This window comes from Nestor notabilis, unplaced genomic scaffold (assembly GCF_000696875.1).
Source record: "Nestor notabilis isolate BGI_N333 unplaced genomic scaffold, ASM69687v1 scaffold10850, whole genome shotgun sequence".
NCBI classification, from domain to species: Eukaryota; Metazoa; Chordata; class Aves; order Psittaciformes; family Psittacidae; genus Nestor; species Nestor notabilis.
In genome coordinates this window covers 1-24,544 of record NW_009912467.1, presented here as the reverse complement: position 1 = coordinate 24,544, position 24,544 = coordinate 1, and the positions used below count along the sequence as shown (strand labels likewise).

The following is a 24,544-nucleotide window of genomic DNA, read 5'->3' as shown; positions in this document are numbered from 1 at the left end:
CTGAAATTATATTGGTGGTGGCCTTGCAAGTACTTGTAACTTTCCAAACATATTTGGTAGTGGTGTGTATTTGGTATATATTTGTTTGCTGTGATGCTGTTGCAAGGGCTGACGATGTTTTGAAGAACTCCCCTATAATTAGACTTGCAATTTCCATGTTATGATGCATTAAAAACATGGGGCAGATTTCAGGCTTACATAGGGTGGCATCTCATTACTAGCAGCTAGAATTCTGTTATTTCCTGTTTCGCCATCTCTTACCAGGTGATATAATTGCAGTGAAATGGAAGTAGGATGGGGGAGCTGCATCAGTGTCTGGATGAGAGCCACTGCGGGATTTAGTGTTAGTAATTCATGAGGTGCCAGCTCTCCTTTCAAAGCAAGGGGTGCTCTGCAAGTGCAGTGGCTCCAGAGCCTACACATAGGAAATTACTCTTTACCCCTTCAGGTTTTGAACTGTCTGGAGAACATAGAGGAACAGTATTTTTCACTTGTGGTGCAACAGTATGTTCAGCTGGGCTTGTGGCATCCTGTCTGCCTGAACTTGCCTTGTGGTTTTTAGAGCGATGGTGTTATTTTGGGCTGTGAATGTTGTTCACAGTGTGCGGTTTAAAGAACTCAAATATTTCATCTTGGAGTCTGCATTTTGATTGTTGTTTGTGTGAAAACTGTAGGGAAGTCTTTTCTTTTTTGATAGAAGTTATATTAGTGTTCAGTTTAATGTGGGAAAGGTGTAGGATAGAGTGCAGGAAATGCTAGTCTAGCAAGACTGATACAGTTCTACAGATGCTGCTTAGTGTAATTGTAGCTGAACCTGCCATAATACTTCTTGTTCAGGTCTTCTACCAGTCGCCTCTTCCCACCCACCCTCACCAGTGGCTGGTATCAGGCAGGAATCCATTACAGAGGTGGATATCCCACCACACGTCTTGACTCCAAGGCATATGATTATTGCTGGTAGGTGTGAGGATATTGGCAGGCATCACCCCAGGCTGGGTCAGTCCCTCAGGAAGAAGCTACAGCGCAAGCTGTCCGAGTAAGAAGGTAAGATTAAACTGCAGCAGAGGATGTCCTCTTCTAAAGTTGTAATAAAATGGAGTGAGGATGCTCTGTGCCATGCCTAGAGCATTGGGTACCAGTGTTCAGCAGCTTAATGCTTTGCAACAGCAGTAGCTGGTCTTTGAAATAAAGCTGAAGTGGCTTTCTCCTGTTTGGAGCCTCCAGTACCTTGCTGGGGTCACTGTTATCTCATTCACTGGGGCAAAGGCCGTTAGAGCTGGCAGGCTAACTCAAAGGATACTAAGAAATGAAAATAGCACATGATTTTAGAGCACTGGGTCACGGTATACCGTGTTCAAACAGCACTGCCAGCAGCAGGATTCAATCAATAACTACTGGGACACTCACTGTTTGTGATGCTGGTCTTCTATCAGTGATGCTTCAGTGACTTCTTGGGCAATGTACAGCTGAGGGAAGGGTATGGTTGCAGAACAGTTCTGGAAGGCTGATACCACCTTCACTGACAAGCAGTAGCATAGACCTTGTTGGGGAGTCGTTAAAAAGTTGAAGACTTCAACATTTATTTACTGGGGCAAGAGGTAAGAGACCTCAGAATCCCTTTGGTCTGATGGTTGTGCACCTGTGGAGTCTGTAAATAACTGGTATTGCACAACCAAGGCAGTTTTCTCTTGGAAATTCGGTATTGAAGTTCACTTTGGTGCCTGGTTCAAGTGATCTTCAGCATAACGGCTCCTAACGTTGCTGTAATAGAGTGGAGAGAAAAACAAGCTGCTAATCTTTGCCACATTTTAAGAATCGCTATGTTTCCACCTGCCAATGCAAGGAGCTTTTGGCAGAACAGGGCAAAACATTTTACTACCATGAACTCTTCCAAGTAGGTCTCTGCCTCAGTGGTCTGAAGAAAGTGTTTGTTAATGGACACAAGCACATCAGTGTCTGGAAAGCCAAGTGTGGCAAAGCCTCATGCCAAAGTATAGGGCGTAAGATAGATGGAGACGCCAACTCACAAGTACAACGTGGTCAGCTGGAAAATAATGACTTATTTAGTAATGACTATAAATCACTGAGCTAGATGCTTGGCTAGTTAGATTTTAGTTCTGTGATTCAAGATGAAAGGCTCTAGTAGCTGGTGCAGAGATGATTCTTTGTGAATAGGCAAGTCTTTAGTAATGCAGGATTTGTATTCATTGTATTTGTTTTCCTGGTAAGTGTCATCATATGTAGGTCTGTGATAACCACTGGAACTTTTGGCCTGTATGAATTTGGTAATGATCATTGACTGTGTAGTTCCAATATGCCAGATCCATTTTACTGAAGCTTCCTGGCTGGATTAGCCTCTGTGGTCATCACAGAATTGCTCAAACATTCCTTAATCTGTACCAAAGTACAGATTTTGTGGAATAAATACAGAGTTAATTATAAATGTTAATTGCAGGTTTTAATCCAGGTGATACTGATAACTATAGCAAGTTAAATCTCTTGTGTGAGTGGTATGAATTTATTAGCCACAATTCTGAAGGGAGCTTCTGTAATGATGTAAAATTGATGGGTTTATTGGAGCAGTGCAAGGAGGGCTGGTGCCTGTGCCTCAGGTGGTGGGAGGCTGGAACAGTTTGGGGAGTAAGTGTGAGAATAATTTTGAGGGTTATGAAGTCTGAAATATGCAATTTTTCAGACATGAAACCACAAGTGGATGTATCAAAGAAGATGTTATGAAATGACTTGAATACAGTTATAAATTGGGGAAAGCTGCATTTTGTTTGCTCCCATGACCTTAAAAAAATAATGATGAGATGAATTCATAAGGCAGTGTAAGGGCTGGCAGTTGAAGTTACACAAATGCAATGAGAGTGCAGCTTGTATGAATGAGCATCGTTCACCTCCATAAGAACTTCCGGTTCTAATTCCAAACTAGATGCTCTTCCATGGAGGTAAGTGGTGTCTCAGTTGAGTTTTACCATGGGAATCTGGGATTGGAAGGCTATTGCTGGTTTCGTTTATTCAATGTGTGGTTTTCGGTGATCCTCCAACCTTAAAACATACACTGGGATGTAGTTGTAGTGTGAACTGTTACCAGACTGAGGGCTGTGAGATTCCTGGAGGCAAAGGGTTCATGCTAAGGAGATGGGGCTGGCAGACAAAGGGAAACAGTGGCATTTCCACATGTGAGACCATGGACAAGGTGGATGTGGAGCTGGGACACACGGGAGTTGTGTTTCTTATGGGGCAGATCAAACAACTTTCCAGTACAAATTGAAAAAATTAAGAGCAAAACACGCTATATTAATTATTTGTAATCAGGGGCAGAGGGGTTAATCAGGGGGGTAAAGGTGAGTCTTTTCATTTCAACCTTTTTAATACAGACTAAAACCTAAAAGTTTACATCCCTAAACATCAGAAGGGACCCTGGGGAAGCAGTTTGCGTAACTCAGCTCAGGATTTGGACTCACATCAGAAGCATGGGTTGCCTCCAAATTCTTCTCCCGTGGGGCTGCAGGAGCTCTGGGAACTCCTCCAGTCACAGCAGAGCAGCAGGGTGTGGGCGAGGTGTCCCTGCTGCGTTTTGTGCTTTCTTCTGTTATTTACACACTGCTTTCCTCCAGGTAACCAACTGAAATTAAGACTCTTTCAATAATAACTGTTGGTAGAGATAGAAAAATAACACAAGTGCTGTTCCAAAAACTCTGGGCTGAGGTGGGTAGGAGCCTGGAAACTATTGCAGTCTTCATTTAATAAGCACGTTGGTATTTTCTTCCTTTTTTTTGTTTTCATTTTGGAAATCTTGGTTGGTTTGGTGTGTATTTCAATTTGTGTTCCAAAGATTATGATGGATATTAGTTAGTTCCCAGTGAGAAGTGAACAGTCTCCAGTCTCTCTCAAAACCATATTAAAATGTAATAAGGGAGGAAGAGGCATTTTTTCCTGTATGCCTGTTTCTGTAGTTCAATTTCTCTTAAATGGGAAATGTGGATTTTTAATGGCAAACTTCATTATATGCAGGGAAACCAAGTCTGGGGTCTGTTCTCACTCCTTCCAAACCCAGCAGAACTGCAGTGGTTTAAGGGGGCTGCAGAGCCTTTGGAAGGGAGCTGGACCAAGCGTGTTATGAAATTATTAGTTACCATCACTCATATACATGTCAGGAAAATGCCCCGGCCATCCTCTGTGTAAGAAGGGGGTCACACATGAAGGTAGTGTTGGGACCTCAGCTGATGGCTTGGGGTGGGTGGCCTCTGCAGCCCGGCATCCCTTCCCATTGCTGTCCTGGAGCTGCATCTCTGCAGCAGGTCAGTTACTCATTCCTCTCGTGGAGGTTTTCTGTCCAAAGGGCACGTTTTCATCCAGACTTGGTCAAGGCTTTTAGGAGGGAGGGGAAATCCTGTTTATCAGAAGACTTTCATGTTCTCTCTCCCTGCAGTGGAATCTCGTGTGTGACAACGACTGGAAGGGACCCCTCAGCACCTCCCTGTTCTTTGTGGGCGTCCTGCTTGGATCTTTCATATCGGGACAGCTCTCAGACAAGTAAAGTATATACACCAGAGCTGCTGGCTCTGTTTGATGCTGTTTTGTGAGCAGCTCGGTATGTGAAGTGTCCCATGTCTGTCTGCAGCTACTGACATGTCTTTGTTCCGTGACCGTCTAATCTGAATGTACACAGAGTGTACAGAGAACACGTCCTGAACTAAAACAGGATGGTACAAAGATTATTGGTGGGGTTTATCTTTATCTGTGCATTTTTTCAGCAAAACTATGTCTGCAGCAAACTGGTTTTGTGCCAGGAACAGGTGTAGGAGATAAGTTTCATCTGGAAAAATCAGGTTAGTGATATTCTCTTCTAATTACTTTGGACCATGATCAGAGGGATTCCTGAGGCTTGTTTTCCCTTTTTTGAGGTCGGGTTTAAAACTCTCTTTGTAAACACCCATAGCTTCTCTTTCTCATCATCAAATGCAGCATCTATATCCGATGATCTGCACGTGTGGAAGCGCAAAGCATGAATGCTGCTCAGCTGTACCCCAGAGAAGCAAGGCTTTCTTGTCTATCAGTACAAACATCAATGAATTGGAAGAAGCCATTAGTTTTCATGATGTTGACAGTTTGGGTTTTTAGAGCTCTGTTTTCCTGACTCTCTCCCTGGGATTTGCTGTGCAGTACATTGTGTGCTGCCTTCCTGGCTGTCGGAGAACAGCATGTGGTCCTCTGATCTGCTGATTCACTTGCAGAGTTTATATTTCTTTGAAACACAATCTCTGAACCACGAATCCTGTAGCATCATTCAGGGCCATTGCGTGGTTGCCTGCTCATCAGGTTGGACCAACCTTGAGCTTGGAGGCAGTGATCCTTGAAAACCAAGCAGCTCCCCTGGACTTCTCTCCAGAGCCATAGGCCATGGATTTTTCCAGGCAGATCCCTGATGAGGCTGGTGTTTACTCTCCGAGTGATTCTCCCTTCTGCCTTGTTTCTCCCCTCATGATCCTGCACTTCGTCATCGCACAGCCAGCAGCTGTGGCAGCCTCCAACCCTTACATCCCCAAAGAGTTCTCCCTTGTTTCAGTGTCTTCTTTTGTCAGCTCCTCAGTCATCTGCATTATGGAAGTTGTCATGGATACATGCCAGAAACCTCCTGGGTCTTGTCCTTCAACCCACCCCATGATGGCCTTTGAACATAAGGCTTCCTGTGGGTATCTGAAGGTGGCCTCCTCTGTTCTGATCCCGTGGACTACAGTGGACACCCACAGTGATTCCAGTGTTGATCTGCCTGTTAGTCCCAACCCATAAGCACTCAGCTGACTCATCATCCATCCCCAGGCAGAGTTCTGTGCCTTCTGGCTGCTCTCACATTTCCACTCTTCACCATGAGGTGTCTCCCACCACTTCATCCTGGTGCTGCTGCAGGGCTCCAGTGCTTTGTTCAAAAGAACTCTTAGCCCTTTGTCTGCTACAAGGATGGCAAGTGTCTTAGATGGTAACTGTCCAACATGTGAAGCAGGAGCAGATCTCCTGGTGCCAAAAGCCATGAGCTTCCCACCTTCACGGTCCCAGGAGTCTCCTCCTGCAGGTCCTTCACGTGGTGGCACAGCTCCTCAGCAGGCACAGTCAAGGAGACCATCAGTGCAGCTCATCCAGTTACTCTCACAGGACATCAGCACTGACTCCTGCAACAGCTTGATGGGTTTCATTTAGCCAATTTCTTTTTTCTTCTTTTTTTCTTTAATACTTCATCAATAGAACTGCTGAAGTCTCTTAAATTGGTTCGTTTTTTACCAAGAAGAATGAAGATTGCAGCATGGGATCACTCTACTGGTAACAGCATCTTACACACCTGAGGTTTACCTCTCCTTCGGAAGCTTTCCTTCTTTTTTTTATGTGTTGCAACATGCTGCTCTGTGTCATGAACTGTGTGCTCCTTAGAAAAAGAGACTCTCAAACTCTTTCATTTTAAATAATTTGTGATTTTATTCCCTGTTCATCCTATCAGTAAGAAAAAAAGTGTCCCGGCATATACTTAAAGGCAACTTAACTAGCAGCCCTTGGAATATTACTGTCTCTTGGCCAGTGGATATTTTAATATATTTAGAATAGTTGTGCCTCTGTCATGTTTCCCGAACCTCTGCTTTCTGCAGATGTTTTGTGTCTCCCTGAGAATTCATATGAGTAATCTTATTTTTCTGTTGCTGAAGATTTCATTTATGCTGTTGTATAATAATATCTTTTCTTCCTTTTTGATCTGTCCACGGAAGGTTTGGCAGGAAGAATGTGCTGTTTGCGACCCTGGCGATGCAGACTGGCTTCAGCTTCATACAGGTCTTCTCTACCAGCTGGGAGATGTTTTCAGTGTTGTTCATGCTGGTCGGCATGGGACAGATCTCCAACTATGTGGCAGCGTTTGTTCTTGGTATGAAAGTCCTGCTGGGCACAGTATTTGTTCTCTCATCTTGCATTCTTCCTGCTCCTTTTCATTACTGGCTTAGGGTTGATTTGTTTGCCAGGCAGTGCTGTTAAGTGTGTTGTCACCACACATCCTCTCCTTGGTAGTTTCCAGTCAATAGAGGTGCAAACTGAATTAATTCTGTGGCTTGCCACCATAAAAAGGCAAAACTTTTATTTGAAACAAAGTCCATCCTCTAGTTGGAGAGACAAGATATGTAAGACGTGATTTTTCAGGGATTTCTGTTGTCCATTTTGGGGCCTAAATGCCTGATTGATTTAAAATATGTGAACACCAAACAACTGTGAGCGTTTTTGGCCAATAGCAAAATAGTCATAGAAGGAGATACAGGTCAGGAAACTAATCCAGGCATCTCTGAATTATCTTTAAAGAAGCTGTTTTCTCTGTAGAGATCAACCTGAACTTAACTCGTTTATGCAGTATGTTTTGCATTATGTTGGGTGGATTTAATTCCTCAAGTAAAATGTGAGATTCTAAGAACACAAAACCAGAAAAGTATTAGCTACTTCGAGCCACAGAAATACTGTATGGCCCAGTTCTCTTCCTGCTTTATGTATAATTACGTGGGTTGATGCAGGATCACTGCATGAAGCAGATCTGTGGTGCCCTAAAACTGGACAGCAGACTGCTCTAAACACTATAACTATCCCATATAGTGTATTTCAAAGCCAGTTATTAGAGGTGGTTTGGGTTCGTTATATGGTTGCTGTTAGGTTAAATACTGACCTTCCCTCTGCTGTTTTGAACAGGCACAGAAATCCTTGGCCAGTCGATCCGGGTGCTGTTCTGCACGCTGGGCGTTTGCATATTTTATGCATTTGGCTACATGTTGCTGCCACTGTTTGCTTACTTCATCAGGGACTGGCGGATGCTGCTGCTGGCGCTCACTTTACCTGGGCTGCTCTGCATCCCGCTCTGGTGGTGAGTATAAGTTTGACTTCAGTCTTTAACAGGTCCAGTCTGCAGATTTGTAAGGTCCAGGCTCCAACCAATCTTTACCAATGAAATTCAGGAATGGGCAGACAAAGAATGGGCACTGTGTCCTTTACTCTTCCCAGCTGCAAGTCTGAAGCTTTGTGGGTGATGTGACCCGTGCCTGAGTAGCCTACTTGTTCAGTTTCTGTAGGCTTCTGTAAAATGAAGTGATGCACATAAAAAGAATATAAAGAAAAAGTCAGTAACACTCATCCTTCTGCACGAGCTGAAATCCATGAGCTTTTAAAAGTAGGCCTGAACTAAGGGCAGAAGGAGAAACCAGTTGTTTTGGGAAGCTGGGCAATGCTCAGGTGATGTAGATATGGCACGCTGCAAATCAGTACTCCCACATCTGTGAAGCTTCCGTGTTTTCCTCCATAGTCAAATACTTTTAGGTGGCCTATAAAGTTCGAATAGTCCACATGGTGGTGGTGTTTCCTCACTTACTAGCATTTGTGATTACCGCCAGTTTCTCACAGAATTGAATGACTGGTGAATTCTGCTTTCTGACTTGCCTTCAGGTGACAGCATTTACAGTTACTAATTTTGTGTGTGTTATTCTTCAAGGATACACCTCTTAACGTACAGAATGCAGCTTGTGTAGTCACATTTCTGAATTCCTCTAACAGTTTCCCACAGTCTGAAGGTTTTGGTTGCTCTTTTTTCTCTGAGTCATTGCTAATTTCTTTAGTACTTCTAAAACCCACAGATCCATTTTGGTCTGTTCTTGTTCAGCATGCTAGTCTGGTCTTGTAAACCTCATTTCTGTTGTCATTGCTCTACTTCCTGCAAGATGTGGCAGGTTTTGAGATCTTCATGCCTGAAACAATGTGTATCGGTGCCTGCAGCAGTGCTTGTTACTCTCAACCTTTCCTACAGGGTCATTCCGGAATCTCCACGGTGGCTGATATCCCAGGGAAGGTTTCAGGAGGCAGAAGACATCATCCGAAAGGCTGCAAAAACTAATGGCATTACAGCCCCAGATGTGATACTGCACCTGAGTGACGTAAGATTGATTTAGCATCCACTGGACCTATTGGTGACCTTGTAAAGTGATTGATTTCCAAACATATGAATTGAGTTATGCCTGTGGTGTTATTACACATATCAGATGGGTAAAAGATCATCCTTTTCCTGAAAAGCAGAATACCCTTTCCCCACTTCATTAAGATTTGCAAAGCCCTTGGTATCTCACTCCCATGGGAATGCCAAGATGCATTCTTTTTGATCCAGTTTACAGCCACCTTTTTCCTTTAAAACTCTAGTTTTGAGGGGAGGTAATGAATTTGATGTACCTATTGCTTTATGATCTGAATACTAGGGCTGAATGGATTTTATACTTGCACATTGTAATATAGTTCTGTAAATCTGAACACAGGACTAATCCTGGTGAGTGGCACTGGAACTAATGTTATTCTAGTTCATATTCAGTTCCAATTTTTACTCCATGTTAAGGAAAGCAGAACTTAAGCCCTGTTAGGATGGAGTAGGTAGCAGTATCTTTTTTATCTTTTCTTCCCCATCTATTTCTTCCAACATGTTCTTGTTTCCTCTAGGTAGCTCCCCTTTGTCTGAGCTGTTTGGTGACCTTAAGGTGTAAAAGCAGTTCCACGCTCATTCAAACATGACCTCCAAAGGTCAGATAGACAAACTGTTTGCATAATCCAGGAGAATGGCACCTTTCTAGGCACATCTGTAGAACCTGTCTAGACAGTTGCTCAGTTGTGTTCTGGTTGACAATTGGTATTGTCTTGTCATTTGTGTGACAATCCCCTGTATGCTCACTTGCTTTTCAAGGCCTCTGTCCCAGGCTGAGGCAGATGGTTATCCACTGAGCTGCAGAGTGTTTGCTGTTAACATTGAAACAGCTTTGCTTGGGTTGAAGTTAACCAAGGACCAACAAACTGTTTGTCCAGACTTATTTGTAGATAGCAGGACAGACATCCTGGCTTTGCTGGGACGGAGAGAGAATGCCAGAAGAACCCCAGACCTTCTGAGGAGAGCTTTTTGCCTGGATGGTCATCAGAACATGGGTTTCTTTCCTTTTTTATTTCTCTTCTCATGCTGTAGCCATGAAAACTCACCCATTGCCAGAGCTGTGGCAGGAGAACAGAAATAGCTCTGGCTCCAACATCTGCTTAAGGTCACTGTACTTGGAATCCTCTATCTCCTGTTCTTAAAAAGAAACATTGATTTGTTTGCCATCTAAGAATGGGGTTGGATTACAAAGCAGCAGAAGGCAGGGGCAAGGAAACTCTGGACAAGAGGAAATGCTGACTTCTGCAGCAGGATGGGCTGGAGTTCATGGTGCTTATTTACAGATAAATCATTGCATGTTAACTTTGGGAAACATGGATTAACATTCCGACACTCAAAGGAAAACTAGCTCGATGAACAGGCGCTGTTTAAATGCAAAACTCCTGCCCATCTTTTTACTTTCTAAGGTAAAAATAATGCCCTGGACAAAAAAATCAGTGCAGAGCTTCTCTCCATCAGTGGTCTGTTTGCCCTGTTCTTGTGCCTGCTTTCTGCAGAGCTGTGAAGCAGAAGGCTCGCAGCCTCTGGAGTTTTCAGGAAGCATATTTGCACTGCAGAGAGGTTCTCAGGAATCTGGCTGGCTCTCAGCCCTCCTGCCTTTGGAACATGAGATGTGGATGGAGGAGCGACGCCAGCTCATGGTTGGAGTATTCCTCAGCCCTGGGCAGCTGGGGAGCAGCATCTGCAGCATTCAGGCTCCAGAGATTTCAAACCCAGTTAGGATCCAGCAGGTGACTGGTCACAGACAAGCTGCAGAGCACAGATAGAGGCTGGTTGGTTGAATTATCCCATATGAGGGAGGTAGAAATGTTTGGGTGATAGGTTTTATTTCAAACCATCTTTTTGCCCTCCCTGCTCTTCTCTTAGCTTTGTGTTCTAGCCTGTCCTGTCAGGGATTGTGTTGTCTGCTTATCCAGCTCCTAAAAGCCAGGGTCCTTTTTTTTTTTCTCATCAACTGTGTCTGAATTTTGCTGTTCCTGGTTTTGTTTTATGGTTGGTTTGTTTGGGGGGTTTTTTTCGTCCTTTTTTTGTTTCCTGTTTGCTGGTTTCTTGGCAACAAATAGTGGTAAAACTGGAGACTACTTAGGAAAGATCATGTGATTTATGAGAAAGGCTGGGAGCTGCAAAGCTGACTGAAGCTGACTGGTGGGAGGTTTGGCTTCAGGCAGAGGGAAAGCTATCAAACATAAAGAACTGTTTGCCTTTCTTAGACAACAAAGATTTATGAAGGCAAATACACTGTGACTGGGTGTTCACAAGCATCAGACTGCTGGTATACCCTTCAGGTCAGAAGAAAATACCACACACAGAGTTTTCACCTGACTGCAGGCATTACATAAGCTTCATGTTCCCATTAGCTCAGAGACAGTTTACAAGACATTGAGAAGATAATGTACGTTTTAAGTTGAGGGACAAGAGATAAGGGCCCCAAATCAGTGTCCAGCAACTAGCCTGGCAAAAGAAACATCACTAACTGAATATGGAAGGGAGATTGATGAGGAATTAAGTTAAACTAATGGTTGCTTTTGTCTCTTTATTGGTGTGTGGTGTCCTGCAACACGTGCATCTACTTTTACTCAACCAGCCTGATATTTATATGGGAAAAAAGTATGGTAAGCTGAACTAATAGAATAGAGGATGGTATGTTAGACCCGCTGGAAAGAGTTGAGAAACATTTAAAGTTATGAGTAATTGCACTCTACTGTAGCTACAATCATAGTTTACTTCTGTTGGTAGCTATTTGCACATACCGTGAAGGAGTACTCAGTACCACCAAAAGGCAGTTTGGTCTTTAAGCATATTGCAATGTAATTTGACATCCTCAGGTCATGCTGACTTTACAAATTAAGAGAGGAAGTAATCCCTGTGTACAGTTTATTGTGCTTGCACGAAATAGGAGTCTGTCAGGCAAGAGTGAGTCTTCTAGGTGCAGAAAAAGAAGTCTTCGATATTGTGAGGTGTTGGCTTGGCAGCTTACAATTCAAAAAGTACCACAGTACTTCAGTATTACCTTTCTTCATTTTAATTCTGAGGTGGATAAAGTGCTAAGGATGCTCAGGTGGATGCTTGTTTCTTTTCTTGTTCATGTTCTTGCTGTAAGACTGTTAAAGATACCATTAAACTGATGAGTGAGTAGCTGTGATAAATCCTGAAAACATACCATCTTTTGTGATAGCAAAATATGACATGGCTAGAAAACTGTGATGACTCTTCTGCTGTATCAGAGTTGATAGTTTAAATCAGTGGAACTTGTCTTCTTAAATGACCTTTTATATATTCTGAAAAGCATGTCCCTGTTACTTCTTCTTAGGAGTCTAAATCTGAGGATACTGAAAAAACCTTAAATTCTTTCCATTTTTACAATCTTACTGAGCACCAAACTTGTTCACATGCTTCATGGCCAAGTGTCTTTGCATTGTTTACATGGAAGTGGTTTTATATTGAGAAGCTGGAAAGTTTCATGGGGAAAGGAGATGTTTGTTGCCTTTCTTTGCTTATATTGTTAGAAGATCATCTCAAAACCAGGCTGGATAATGATGGGGACTCTTCAACTCATTAGCCAGTTTGTCTCGGTTTAAATGCATTACTGTTGGTCCAGCATGAGGAGTCATTACTGAATCTGTCCTGCTGCAGTTTGATCTTTTTATTTCTTGCCTGGTCCTCCACGTCCACTGCAGACAGTTTGTCACTTCTTTTGCTGGTCTTTGAAGACAATTCTTGGTCTTCTGGCCCTAAATAAACCCTCTACTTTTACAGATCATGTTTTTCAGATGTCTCTTTATCCCTCTTGTCAAGGTACAGTGATTTGCATGATCCTCAACGTGCAGTGCTCAAAACTGGGTGTAAGACCCTGCCAGCAGTGACAGATAGATCATGAATTAATGCTGTTGCTTTATAATTCAAGTATAAAAGTGACAATAAGCAGTTGCTTTGTGAAGCCTCATGCAGAGGAAATTATTACTCATTTCAGCCTAAATTTTAAGTACCTTTACATCAGGGAGGAGCAAGTACTTTCACAGGTAATTGGCTCTTATGGCTTATATGAGTTTGGTTAAAAGGAAGGCACTTGTTTCAGCCCTGCAGAGTATGCTATGGGGAGAGGAGTTATTTTCACAGCAGTTCTGCTTGCAGGAAGTTCATGTTCCCATGTTTGGTTTTGTTTGTTTTGTTATTTCCAGCTGCAAGACCTGAATTCCCAGAAGCAGCAGACATACACCATTTTGGATCTAGTGAGAACCCGAAATATCCTCACTATCACGATTATGTCAGTGATTATTTGGTAAGCAAGTGTGGGTCAGGAGTATGTAAGCAGAAAAGCAGCAAAACAATTAAAACCTGCTCTTTGAAAACAGAGGTGCTCTGAGGAGATTCGTACAAAACCAGCTCAAAAGCCAGTGACCTGCTGGCTGAAGCAACAATAATCTGGTTATGTAGGTTCTTAATCTCAGTAACAGTCTAGAAGCACATCTGGATTGTTACTCCTTTCTGAAGCAGTCAGGCATATCCTGAACTAAGGCAGAATCGGATCAGCTGGTGATGATGTGTGGGAATCCTGCCTGATATTGGGCCTTGGGGAATGCTCTTCTGACTGTAACAAAGTCTTCAAAGAGGAGTAAGTCATGCCCTGTCCTCCAGTCGGAGAACTACAGGGTTCTGAACGCATCCATGTCTGACTTAGGGGAAGAATCTTCCCATCATTTTTGTGTTGTCTCTTAAAGGGATAAAGCTGCCTTTGAACTTTTAATCTGAGATTTCCCTGGACTTTTCTGCCAGCTGCTCTGTCTCCCTGCCATCTTCAGCAGGGTTTTGCACTACCTGAAGCCGTACTTGGATTAAACAGTTGTCATTCTCCTTTACCAGAAATCTCATCTCTCTTCTGAGCTCAGAAGAGAGAAAACAGAGAGAATAACTTACAGCCTACCAGAGGCTATAAAAGTGAGGTTTAATTAGTGCATGTACCTACAGTGTCCTAACCAAGAAGGTCCCTCAAGTGCTTTGGGGCTAACTAAGTTTATTTGCTGCCTTTTTGAACAATGTTTAGTGGGGCAAACCTTCGGAGGTCAGTTCACTGAGCTGCCAGCACGTACAAGCTGATGTGGCTTTTTGGGTCAAAGGATGACTTGGCTAATATTTAAACCAGATTCCAATGCCCATCACCAAGAATATCAATACAGTTTCCATATACTGTTGTTTTACCTCCAAGTCCAATTGCTGATTCTCACCTTTAATTGGAAGTAAGCTAGGGAATCAAGAGTGCCTGACTTCTAATCCATATGGAGAAGGTCAGTAGTGAGTTCCTAGGCACAGCTGTTTTTCATGTGTGGTTGTAGAAATCAGATGCAAAACACAAACGAACAGCATTTGTGGTAGGACAAAGCATCTGAGAGAGCATGTGGCAGTATGTGATCCATTCCATATGCTGGGGGGCTTTTTACCACATGATAAATGAAGTTTTATGAGAGGAGGAGGAGTCAAACCTGTACAACTGACAATCCTCTTACAGAAAGTATTCAGTTGATTTGGGCATTTTTTTCCACTGTTTTTACCTTGCATGTCAGTTGCCTGACCTCCTTTTAATTGATTTCCCTAAATATAAAGCACCATGCGCTGACTCACAGCAATGTTTTCCAGTTCAGAGTATACCAATGGTATATTCTGCATTATGAATCAAAAGCTCTCATAAAAGAAGCTCTGTAAAAGAGGGTGGTTGTAGGGTAGCAGTGTATCATCTTTACATATTGCCAAATGTTTTGTTAAGTTTGAGTAAGCAACAGACTAATCCCTTTGCTGGGTTTGCATCAGGGAGGAGGAAGTTTGGCTTCTTCTCACTCTGGGATGTGTAAATACCTCTAAAGTTTTCCTAGAAAATGTATAACTGTGTCAAGATCTGCCAATGTGATAAGCTGAGGCAAACTGCTACTGCAAGTGAGTTCCAGCAAGCACAGCTTATTGTGTATAGAAATAACTTGTAGGAGCAGAGTGTTGTGGAAAACACTGAGTAACTACTTCTGAGAAGAATAGCTTTAGCTGGCAGGGCACACTTAGCAGCGGGGGGTCACCCTCAGCTTTATGACTTCATTCTTTCCCAGGTACACTGCAACTTATTTTAAGCAATTGGACCATGAAGGCTCTTCCATGTGCAGTGAGGCAGAGGAAGAGCTGATTATTGTCACTGGCTCACATTGTGCTGTGCAGTGATTTTGCTCCAGTTCTGTTCTAACACAGATGCTGAAGAAGATAAAGTGCTGAGTGCTTTGTACCCACCACTGCACCTGGACAAGTCCTGATCCAGTGCCCATTATTTCCTTGGTTACTGTGTGTTGCTGGTGAAGCATGACCTTTTCTTCCCAGCATCTCCCAAGACATGACAGGATTTGTCTCTGAGGCCAGTTGTGTGTTTCCCTTGATCGTGTGGGAGCCAGCCCTCATCTGGCAGCAGCACAATTAAGGTGGCGGCGTTCCTGGCCACCAGGCTCTGTCCTGCACTAATCAGTCCAGGCACTGAGCCATGCAGACATGACTTGGATGCTGCCCAGCCAGCCTGGGGCATGGCACAGAGAATCCCAGATTGTTTGGGTCTGCCATGATGCTGTATTCATTCTCTCTGAATTTATACACAAAGCATGGAGGGTAACGATCCAGAAACAGTGTTCTTCACCCAGAGCTCCCTGGTAAACATAATGAAAAGCTACTCAGCAGCAGTAAAATTCAGTAGTCCAAACTTTCAGTTTAAGGCTGTAACTACTAGTAGTAGGAACTGGTGTATCCCTGTGTTGGGAATGGTCATCACTTATCTCGCAGGGGTGGCTTGATATATGGAGGAATACGTGAGAAGTAGTCAGCCCCTCTCCATCAGCACAGTAAGCAGAGACAAGTGAGATGTCTAAAAGTGACAAATGCCTGGAGCTTCCTTGCAAGGTCTGAACAAGAGTGGGATGGAAAGTTGCACAGTCATGCAATGATATCAGAAAGGAAGTATGACCTCTCTAGCTGCAGGACCATCCAGCACCCAAAACCATGGCCTTGTAGGCCTGTGCCTCAGCGAGGGTAGCAACAGCTCTGGAGTGACCTCATTGTGGTAATGCTGAATAGGATATTTTTAATCTTTTAACATATATTTTATACTTTGAATTCAAGAACAACTTGAAAGATAAAATGTATCAGCACCGTTAAGTTGCTGTCTTGCTGTTTCTGAAGTCAGTGCTTTAGCTGCTTCAGAGGTGAGTGAATCTGGCAGATGCTGAATTTGCCTTACAGAGTGGTTTCTGTGCTTAACAGATGTAAGAGGTTCACAGCAGCCTCACGAAGAAGAGGAATTTGTCTGATCCTGTTACTCTGCTTCTTTCAGGATGATAATCTCTGTTGGTTATTTTGGACTGTCTCTTGACACACCTAACCTGCATGGAGATGTCTATGTGAACTGCTTCCTCTCAGCAGTGATTGAAGTTCCAGCCTACATTATTTCCTGGCTGCTGCTTCGAAATCTCCCGCGACGGTACTCAATGGCTGCTGCGTTATTCTTGGGAGGCTGTGTTCTTCTCTTCATTCAGCTCGTGCCTTCACGTATGGAATCATTAGTTGATCTCAGATATGTATGATGGGTGAAGTGCAGTACCCTGCACTGGGCAGATGTGGAGGAAAAGTGTCCTGAGGGGACTAAATACAGATGTTCATTTCCTGTCTTTGTCCCTCTTCCTTGGTTCTCCGTGCTGCTGCACAAGGAGCTCACACAACATGTCAATTCAGATACATTTTGAAAGGTGGGTCATTGGCTTTGTGGTCTCTTGGGATTAGCATTGTAGTCCAGATTCATCTTTCATGCACATCTCTCGCAAGGTGCCTTGGTATGGTCCAAGTGTAAAACCAGGACTAGACAAACCAGAGTTTGATAGGAGGTTACCAAGAGGCTGCGGAACTTACCTCCCAAGCCAGCTGTCAATGACTGTCTCTTTATTGCTTGTTTCAAGAGTTATATTCAAGGGAGTCATTGTGGAAGCATTTTTGCTTGGCAAAGATGCTTGTACTGAATTGGTGTCAATAATTAAGGTAATGTTTGGCAACTGGAAAGGAGGACAAAATAACATCTATTGGATATCAAACCATATGTATCTTCAGGACAGTTAGATTAATAGGGTTATGGACTCATTGCTGATAACGATGTGGAATATGATGGGGGTTGTTGCTGCTTAGCACTTGTTTACAAATCAAAGCATAAACGAGAGTGCACAAGAGCTGCCTTGCTTATGTTATACAGGTAATAGATGAGTTGTGAATTGATTGGACACCAATATGATCTGTTTGCATTTTCAACTCTGTCCCAGTTGAAGTCAACCCAGCTTCCTATAATTAAATTATTGACTTGCAGCTAAGAATGTTAATGAGAAACCAGAACAGGAAACCAAAAATAACTTCTTTCAAATGTTTAACTTGGTTCACTTTATTAAAAAGGGCTAGAGAGCAATAGCACGGATCTGAAATTCGAGAGGACCTCTCCACTTCTTGCTCTGTTCTCCTTATTCTTTGCTTGGCAGGAAGCCCCCTGCTCAAGAGGAAATTAAAATGTTGAGTCCTAATAATTAAAAATTAAAATATTAAAATGTTGCCCGTGCTTTTGTAGAGATGTACAGGGAAAAACGATGCCATATACTAGGAGTAATTAGACAGGAGTCACACAAACACAGCGGAATTGAGAGAGGCCGTGAAGTGTCAGAGCTTTATTGAAGTCCTTACTGCGTTTTGATTTCAGATATTCGTCCACTGTCTATTCTGCTGGTGATGCTGGGGAAATTTGGGATCACATCTGCCTTTTCAATAGTTTATGTTTACACGGCTGAGCTCTACCCAACCGTAGTGAGAAACATGGGAGTTGGAGCGAGTTCCATGGCCTCTAGACTGGGCAGCATTCTCTCGCCTTACTTCGTTTACCTCGGTAAGTTAATGACTCTGTGTGGGGGGGGGAGATGCTGGTGAATGGAAAATGCTTTCTACCTACATCAGTGTCCTGCCTCGCAGGTCATTGGGCTATTCTGCTGTTGAAGAGATGCTTTGAAGACTCACAATGTGATTGCATGAACAGGGATAGCTCTTACAGCTGTTATTTCCCAGTCTCTTGAGTTCCGTAACCCACATTTATAACAACAGTGCTTTGAACACCGGACTATGAAGGGGGCTGGCTGGTTTGTTTTCTACTGAAGGCATAAATCTTGCATGGATAAAGCCCTGTACCCAGGTACAAGCATTATCAGAGACTTAGAACTGATACTAACTAGCTTGCTTGTTTTCAATGTATTCTGCTAGGTGCCTATGACCGATTCCTGCCTTACATCTTGATGGGGAGCCTGACTGTGCTATCAGGAATTCTGACTTTATTTCTGCCAGAAAGCTATGGTATGCATCTTCCAGACACAATTGATCAGATGCTGTTGGTGAAAGGGTAAGTGTTACGGTGCCACCCTCTGATCTTAACACATCTGTTATCTATGTGGAGAAGATGAATGGACTTCCCCAAGTATTGCCAGAGGGAAGGGCTGGTTTTGGTAGTGCAGTTAGTGCAGGGTTGAAGACAAAAGAGCTTGGCTGGAGTCCTGATTCCACTTCCCAAGTGTGTATGTTTTGTACATCTAAGCCTCAAATTTATCATTTTACTCTGAAGGCTGAATGAAAAGTACATGAATGCATTTAAGTGTATTAAATGTACAGTAAAGTTTGCTTTATAAGAAGTATGGGACACTTTGTGGGTTATAATCTATCTTCCTAGGTTCTAAAAGTCATATAAGTACTGGTGAAGGGCTGAACTCTTCCAGTTCAGTTCAACTGGCCTAAAAATGCACTGAGAGCCTTTGGCCTTTTGCCAGTGCTCTGAAGGTGGCCATGAGTATACACCTTGTGTAAGAAAGGGACTTGTCCAACTGAAGCCAACAGGATATTGAAATCAGGCAGCTGTAATGTCAAATAGGGCTCACGGTATCAAAGATTCTTTTTTCTGTTCCCCATCTATTTTTTTAAGTGATTTTTCTTTCTTTTTTTCTTTATTTCCTTTTCTTTTTTCCCCAGATTAGAATACAGACCTGCATCTAGAAACAAAAGGGATTCCAAAGAGGAAGAAGAAAATCCAGAGATCTTTAAAAGCACAGCATTTTGATGGAACTACTGTGTACTTTCCTGGTGCACTGAAAGTTAAATGGACTCTTTCTTCTAAACTGCATTCTAGAAAGGGCTAGTGGCAACACTTCCTGTAATTTTAACCTTATTTATTAATTTAAACACTGTGTTCCATACATTCTCTTTTTATATGAGCAGTAGTGTATAGCCTTCAGTGAGATTTGTCAGCCATAGCTGGTTTAATAGAGCAATACCATGGAACAGTATCTGAGCAATCCTTTGTAACTTTAAGTGTGTAGTTCAGCTGATGGATACTTGAAAATGAGTTCAAGGGCTGGCAGGTACCTGGATTCCTCAGTGAACCTTCCCCACAGCTAATGCACGTAAAGAAGTCAAAATTGCCAGAAAAAGCTGCTGATTGGGTTTGATTCCTTGACTTCTGTCTCTGGACAGGAAACTTATTTATTACAGTGGAGGGGATGAGAACATGGCCCTGATCTCACTCAAATGACTTTGCACATGTTGGATTTGTTACCAAATTCAGGAAGATGCAAAGAAAGATTTTGAGAATGAATTGGAACGTGGTGTGTTCTCACTCAGCACAGATGGAAAGGGTTGTCTTGCACAAACTATTTGTAAGCACTGAAGCTTTGCACACAAAGTTCACTTGATTCCAGTGCTGGTTTTCAACTCTACCTGCACGGTGAAGCTGTTTACATCTGGCCCTGCCTCTGGACTGCTCCAGGCTGGATTTACTTTAAATGATGCAGAAGGTTTTGTCTGTGTGTGAAGGGGAGAAGTGGTCTTTTGGGGTTGTTCCACTTTGATGGGTGGTGGAAGTTCTGTGTCTATGTTGTTTTAACGTCTTCTGTGCAATTTAGATGACGGAAACAATTCTCCTGTCCTTGTTCTATGCTTTTCACACATTCACATGCACACAATTAACATGTTTAGCTATGTTTTGTGTTAATCTGTGCCACTGTATTTGCCTCATGGTGGAACGTACTGAGAACAAACTTCAGAGCATGGTTGTGAGCACTGGCTCTCGATTCTCAAGTGCCAACACTAAACTGCTGTGAGGTCTGCTGTTTCACTTAACTGTCATGTAATCAGTGAATTGTTTTCAAATTGCTTAAAGAAAAGAAAAAGATCTTCTTGACAATCTGCCAAGAAATTGTTCATTGAGTCGTGGGAGCACCCTTGGCATTACCTTTGTTTCTTTAAATACATACAATATATCTGTACACCCAGTCTCGTTTGTGCTGTTCTGATTATACTTTGACAGATGTGAATGGTGAAAGATTTCTCGCTTGTAGCACTTGTCTGTGTTTTGTTCTGTCTTGTTGAGACTTAATAAACAGAACCTAAACCTTTGTAGCCAAAGCTTTTAGGGGCTTTACTCTGCTGTGGCAGCTGGTTGTGGGAGATTTCATCGAATCACAGCCTGGTTTGGGTTGAAGAGACCTTAAAGCTCATGAGCTCCAAGCCCTGCCCCGGGCAGGGACACCTTCCACTAGAGCAGGTTGCTCCAAGCCCCTGTGTCCAACCTCCCCTTGAACACTGCCAGGGATGGGGCAGCCACAGCTTCTCTGGGTACCCTGTGCCAGCGCCTCGGCACCCTCACAGGTCACAGACACAACCAGACTGGTTCTGTCTTCTAAATACAGTAGATGTTGGCTGATTCCAGTCTCTCATTAACCAAGTCCTTGGTTTCAGCAGTCGAACTGATGTGTGCCCTCTGGACTACTTGTTGTAGAAACAAGAAAGCAGAAAACACCATGTAGACTATACTGGTTGGTTTGTTTAAGCTTTCTGCCAGTGTCTTGAGCTGCAGGGTTTGCTCCCCTTTCCCTGGATTTTTGCCCCTTCTTGTTTAGTTTCTGGATGCAGCAGGAAGTTGGCTGGTGTTACCAGGTTGTACCATTAGCTCTTCCAAGGAAAGAAAACCAAACGTTTGGGCAGGTTCAGTGTGATTCCTCTTTAATAAGCTGACACGTTTAAAATGTAGTGTGGGATTTGCAGCTAGTGCAGAAATAGAGAACAAATTTTGCAAGCCTCGCTGCACATCATACAATAGCCCTGACATGAGCAAATACATGGCAGGAGAGTGCATTAGCAGCCAGTCTCCCCTGCCCAAAAGATATGATGCAATTTCTCAGGCTTACCACCTTCATGAAATACTCACTGCAAACTTAAGAGCCTGTTTTAAAGCCTGGTACAGATGTTTTCCTTTGTAAACCTTATTTCTAGGAGCTGGAACATTTAGAAGCTGCTTCTTTTCTGTGTGTTGCAGAAGAATTATCTGATAGCTGGAGGAATCTGAGGCAAAAAACACATTGAGCTGCAATTTCCTTCCAATGACCTTGCCAGTGTAAACAACTGTGGCCTGTAAGTCTCTTCCTGTAAACTGCTTCAGAAAATAATCCTGAAATGTAAGATCCAAGTTCGCCTGAGACAGGAGCAAGTATGGGAATTCCTGTCCTAAAACACAGAGTTCATTTAAGGTCCGATTTAGCTGTTGTTTCTTATCCACTGTTGTCTCCAGGTATGTGCCTTGTCAGAGGGACTTTTGTTCGTGAATATTTAAGTATTGTGATGTTTACTGAAGAGGGAGGGGGGAAGGAATTGGGGGGGTTTATTTGGTTTTGTTTTTAAATGCAGGCAAAAAGGGGAACTTCCTGGTTATGACTAATGCTACAAACACAATGGCAGCCTCTGTGTCAAAAAATACTGGGGGTTTTTTCCTTGCTTACGTTTTTACAAGTACAAGTTGGAAACATGGGCTGTATTTAGTGTAACATTGTGGCTGACTTTGGAATTCCTTTTCTGTCCTGCTCTTTTCAAGTTTATCTCTAAAACGAGCTTGTTCTCACGGGTAAGCAGAATCCAGCTCATAGGTAATGCCAAAAGAAATTGAGGGAATATTTTAGTATAGGTGGGTGATCTGTGTGCAGATGAAAAGTCCTGATCCTGTCACTGGCAAATCTCAGTGGCATCAGTGCTGGCAAGAGGTGAGGCTTGTAGCACTAAGTGTGGCTATACCTGCACAATAAACGCGTGGTGCTGCACCGTGCCTTGAATCCCAATGGAAGTCACACACAGACTGTCCCTTTGGTAAAGAGCTGATGGGGTTTAGTACCAGTATCTGATTGCTCGTGGACACTGGTCTTGCCTAGTGTCTGCTGGCTGTGGCAGAGGGCCTGCTTTCTGCTCCCTGGGAAAGCTGGTGCTTTTGCTGCTGTTGTCTTCAAAGAAGCAATGAGTGATACTTTGTAAGGGGAAAGGGGCAGAATTTCTCTTTGAAAGAGGCATTGTGATAAATCTATGAGCTGCTTGTACTGCAGAGGAAGATAGTTCTGCTTTATAGTCTCACCCACAGAGACTCGTCTTTAATGCTCTCCATGGCCCTGAGCACAGTCAGCACGTGAGGACACTGATGGACTGATGTCTCTGCAAATAAACACCTATTTCAGTATCTGTAGAATAGAACTTTAATCCTGGCAGTTCTGACTGGCTTTCTTAAAGCATAGAATGGGCTCAGGCATCACAATGCCTTACTTCTTACAAATGCCCTTGGGGTACTTTAAGCTAGTGACAGCCACACACAGCCTTGTATATAGCAAGATGTAGAAATGTCTTCTAAGAATGTGAGTGTTCCTACCTGTAACTAGATTGATTCTTACTTGAGTTTTTTGTAGAAGAATGCTTTTTACTTGTAAAATTCAGAATAAAATCCTATCTGGAATTATCTCAAAATTGAACGTTCTCATCTTCATGTTTTAAGGCAGTTTGTATAGCAAAGCTACTTCATTTTTTGGTGATCTTGTAGCTTTACCTTCACTGATCTTGTGTGACACATAATGACTTCTTTCCATAATTCTTTTTCTGAATATTTCTCCAAGCAAAGAGATGGCAACCACGTCCCACAGCCACTGCCTCATTGCCCCCAGTGTGATGGGGAGAGGAATCGGGGAAAAGATAAAACATGTGGGTTGAGGTAAGATCAGTTTAATAATTAAAATAATGTTCTATAGTGTGGAATACCCCTTTGGCTAGTCCAGGTGAGGGGTCCTGGCTCTGCTCCCTCCCAGCTTCTTGTGCCCCTCCTCACTGGCAGTGTCCAAGGCCAGGCTGGTAGAGCCTTGGGCAACATGGTTGAGTGTGAGGTGTCCCTGCCCATGGCAGGGGGTTGGAACTAGATGATCTTAAGGTCCTTTCCAACCCAAACCATTCTGTGAGAGTCTGGAAGTCCTTGATCAGGGTAAGAGCTACTTAGCAATGACCAAACCATCGGTGTGTTCTCAGACTAAAGCCAAAACACAGCACTGCACCAGCTACTAGGAAGAAAACTTGCTCTATCTTAAGGTCCTTTCCAGTACACAAGCTGTGCAAACATCACTGCTCGATTTGGTTTGTGGGGTTCCCCTACATGTGTGACATTCAGCTGTGTGCCTGTGGAGAAGCAGGAGTACCACCAGCGCGGTCAGCTCAGTTTGGTGTATTGGAGGTTTAAGAAACAAGTTAGGGATTCTCCCCCTCTGCTGCGCTCTGTGAGACCTCCCCCCCACCGCAGTCCTGGTCCAGCAACAGCACAAGAGGGACGTGGAGCTGTTGGAGCGAGTCCAGAGGAGGCCCCGGAGCTGCTGTGAGGGCTGGAGCAGCTCTGCTCTGGAGCCAGGCTGAGAGAGCTGGGCTGGGGCAGCCTGGACAAGAGCAGCCCGTGGAGAGCTGCCAGCATCACTTGTGCAACCCTGGCCGGCCGCTGGGATCCAGGGCTGAGCCCTCCCCTTGCTCTTCCCTTGCAAAAAAACCAGCAAACCAAACCAAACCAGGAACGTGACATCCCCACGGCCTACAGCAGCCTGTGTGCTGGGGCACTGCCTAGATTTGGAGTCATTCTTGTGTGCTGTGAGCTGCATTCTGCACAGCCCTGTGGGGGAAAAGTGCTTCTGAGAAGCGAACCAAAACAGGGGCTGTGCTCTGAACCCCCTGAGCTGGCTCCTCTGGTAGAGCTTTACTTCGAGGCAAGGTAAATAACAGGAGTGATGAGCAGGAAATGCCCAAGAACCCCAGATGACTGACCACATTTCTGGAGAAAACAGCTTTGAAGCATGCAGTCCTGGAGCAAGCAGGACTAGAGCAGAACACTTAGGGAGGAGGCTCCTTGGTCCTGCTAATTGCTCTTGCTTCCAGCTCCTCTACCCAGCTGTGTTGGAGGGGGAAGCTCTCTCTGCTGGCTCCCTGCTTTTAAGGCATCTTAATTGTGACCATCTGGAGAGTTCTTTCACCCTGGGCTGAACCAAGTTGATTCCCTATTGATTTATCTAGTAATTGTCCTCAGCTATCAGAAATCTTATGGCTCAAGGTAGTTCTCTGCCAGCTCCCAGAGTTCTTATAGTTCCTGCTCGCACTTAAAGCCAGGGCTGGTCAGGAGCTCTCCTGTTGGGAGACTGCTGTTTT

At 43.6% G+C, this 24,544-nt stretch overlaps 1 protein-coding gene across 1 annotated transcript; it reads left to right on the top strand.

The window, feature by feature from the left end:
• Nucleotides 1–837: 837 nt before the first annotated feature.
• LOC104400545 (solute carrier family 22 member 5-like) lies at nt 838–19,278 on the top strand (the record flags this gene model as incomplete). Its single annotated transcript, XM_010019601.1, has 10 exons — nt 838–1,036; nt 4,411–4,542; nt 6,762–6,916; nt 7,720–7,891; nt 8,825–8,951; nt 13,162–13,262; nt 16,332–16,546; nt 17,730–17,912; nt 18,281–18,416; nt 19,037–19,278. Coding segments are annotated over 10 exons (1,508 nt in total), but the record flags the coding sequence as incomplete, so codon positions are not given.
• Nucleotides 19,279–24,544: the final 5,266 nt, after the last annotated feature.